The 3186-nt window shown below is 32.9% G+C and overlaps 1 protein-coding gene across 1 annotated transcript; it reads right to left on the minus strand.

Moving 5' to 3' along the window:
- Nucleotides 1–480: 480 nt before the first annotated feature.
- On the minus strand, nucleotides 481–2620 carry LOC133324703 (probable cytochrome P450 313a4; the record flags this gene model as incomplete). Its single annotated transcript, XM_061533545.1, has 8 exons — nucleotides 481–638; nucleotides 707–1133; nucleotides 1193–1342; nucleotides 1416–1542; nucleotides 1603–1678; nucleotides 1736–1915; nucleotides 1979–2176; nucleotides 2530–2620. Coding segments are annotated over 8 exons (1407 nt in total), but the record flags the coding sequence as incomplete, so codon positions are not given.
- Nucleotides 2621–3186: the final 566 nt, after the last annotated feature.

Genomic DNA, 3186 nt, shown 5'->3' on the forward strand with positions numbered 1-3186 from the left:
CGATTTTCACGAAACCATTCACCATTTACATTAAATTGGACGAAAATATATGAACCGATTTTCACCAATTTCACTAGGGTTCGTCCTTGGACCAAATAAATGAGTTGTACCCAATACCATCCAAATCGGACCATAGATGCGACCTGTACCTTGTTTATAATTTAACATCAACATGCCTGTCGTTTGTTTAAAAATTTTGATGGTTGGGCACACAATCTAGATCGAATCAGCTTGTCGAGATATGACAATCGGAATAGGTGAGTCCAGCGGCATTACAAACTCTTTGAATCACATAATGCTATAATAATCTTACAACATAATCGTGTAGAGTATAAAACCTTTAGCACTATGTTCAAATAGATATTTTTATACCAATTTATTAATGATAGATAACAGTATATATAATATAATAATAGTATATTCAGAATTCTACTTCTGCCCGCGCCCTCGTAGTACAATATTTTTTGTAATTTTCGATATTTATCTACTTTCTATCCTTAAAACTGGAACATGCTTTAGATTCAGCGTAATTGTATAATCAAACTCCAAATCAGCATATTGGAAATCTGTGCTAAACTTGAAATTCCGTAACAACTTTGCCAGGGTTACTTTCATCGACATAAGCGCATATTTCCATCCTGTGTTGAAAATAAAAATAAACGAGTATTAAAATAAGTCTTAGTTAACATCTTTATTGTCGACCTACCTATACAGCTTCGAATTCCCTTTGTAAAGGGAATAAATGCATATGGATGTTTGCCTTCCATGTTTGAAGGCAAAAAATTGTCAGGATCAAATACGTCAGCTTTGGGGCCCCATATATCCTTACGTCTATGCATGGTAAAAATATTAATTAAAATGTTTACTCCCGCTGGTACGACTATTCCATTTGATAGGTTGATATCTTGTGAATTTTGACGTCCTACGAATGGTATTGGTGTCAGTACACGCATAGTTTCATTGATAACCATATCCATATAGGTCATATCTTGAATATTTGCATAGGTGACGTCAAAATCTCCGTCATCTGGAAATATGGCCAGTAGTTCCTCGTAGACTTTTTGTTGATATTCGGGAAACATTGCCAGCAAAATGAGAACATTTCCAACTGTATTAGTCGTAGTCTCGTATGCCTTCACACAAAACACACAACATTAACAATACAATTGAGTTATGATAGAGTATAAATTACCCCAAAAACAATAGTCTTGGATTCGTCTTCCACATCCTGCTCTGTAAAGATATTCCTTCTAAAAAGTTCAATGGTTTTGTCTATGAAAATATTACCATTTTTAGACTCGACTTGAGTGGCACCATCTTCATTTAATTTTTTGTTGATGAGCTGTAAAATCAAAATAAAAGATACCAACCTTCTTGAAGTTGTTTCGGGCGAAACAACATCTATTTGTACTTACACTTCTAATAAACTTGTGGTTTTCTATTCTGCGGCTGTGGAATGGTTCGTACACACCCGTTAACCTCCGAATCAAATCATTGGCCAACCATGGATTAAACACCATTTGAGCTCCATTCTCCATAAGACTAAGAAAAAATTCCAGAAATTACGCATTTCTGTGGAAATAATAACAAATCTTATCATACCATTGAAAGCTTCCGAGTATGCCATTATTGGATATATTTCCGAACTCTTGGGCCACATCAACTCCCAATGTTGTTTCTGCGAATACAACAAAATCTTAAAAGGAAAGGGATGAAAAGGATAATATTAACTCACTTATGGCGATATTCAATGTAAAATCCATGAACAAAGTTATCACATCCGGACATTCATTGATTTCTTTGAATCGTTTTACAAGCTTATTCACCTCCTCATTAAAGATCGGCATGAAACTCTGTAATATTTTAAAACCAAAGACAGGATCCAAATGTTTTCTATGGACGCTCCATTTCGGATCTTAATTTGTATTGAGGTTAACATATGTATATATTTGTAGTAAATTCATTTTTTTTTATTTACCATTCAAAGAAATTAGACCTTTTCCAATACCTTTGTGAATCGGTTCATAAAAGACACTTTTATTCGTACAGCAAGGCGATGTTAATATATCTCGGATTATATCCGGTTCGGCTATAAGCAATGACGGATAAGTAAGCATCCATACATACGTAAATGGGCCATATGACTCATTGAGTGTGTGTATCACATTCAAGGGGTCTTCAGAAAAAAAAAATGAGGATTTCAATTACATTTTGATTGAAATTGTAATATTAAATCTATAAAAATATATGTGTAAAAATTCGGCAAATTCAGATTTAAATTGTGATTTATTTCCACAATGGGCGAGTTGCATCATGGTTTAAATATACAAAGTCTGACTGGAGAACTTTTCTAGGATCTACATTACATTTTTTCAATTTTTCAGAAATTATTATATATTGAGATTTTTTGAATTAGTCATTAAATGATGGTATTTTATTTTGTTTTTTTTTTCTGTTTCAATTATATTATCGACTTCACGAAATTATTATATTATAGCAACGCATCCATATTACAAATACCACACAAACCTTGTTTAACAAACTTTAGAGCCAGACCCACAAGGGGATAACCCATCCATCCTGGTATTTTAAACATTAGGGCATAAAACTTTCGCCGTGTCCACAACCAGTAAAACCACGTACACACCAATATCACAACACAAATATACCCAAATGACATTTTTTCGCCCGATTGAAGCGCACGTACGTCTGTTACGATCAAATCGACTCGCACTATTAAATGTTTACAATAGAATAGCTACACTTTTATAGCGGCTAAGGGCTAATGGTTCTGATAGCCACGACAATAATTAATTACGGAAATCTTAAACTACGTCTGTTAAAGAATTTTAAATATTCAATATCTATATCTATATATATAAAAATGAATTGCTGTTCGTTAGTCTCGCTAAAACTCGAGAACGGCTGAACGGATTTTTCTTATCTTAGTCTTATTCGTGGAGCTTCAGGGAAGGTTTAAAAGGTGAAAAATAATCGAAAACCGCGAAAAATTTGCAAAAAAATATTATGAAGCATTGTCAATTTTTTTTTTTAAATTTTCAAAGTATGTACTTATTTTATTTTTTTCAATTGGATTGTCATTGTATTGAAAATATTTTAGGTGAGAATACAAAAAAAAATAATAATAATAATTCAGAAGGATATCATTGAATGTACACGCGATCA

The sequence above is a fragment of the Musca vetustissima genome, unplaced genomic scaffold (assembly GCF_032173495.1).
Source record: "Musca vetustissima isolate MV318-11 ecotype Yass unplaced genomic scaffold, APGP_CSIRO_Mvet_v1 utg358456, whole genome shotgun sequence".
Taxonomy (NCBI): domain Eukaryota; kingdom Metazoa; phylum Arthropoda; class Insecta; order Diptera; family Muscidae; genus Musca; species Musca vetustissima.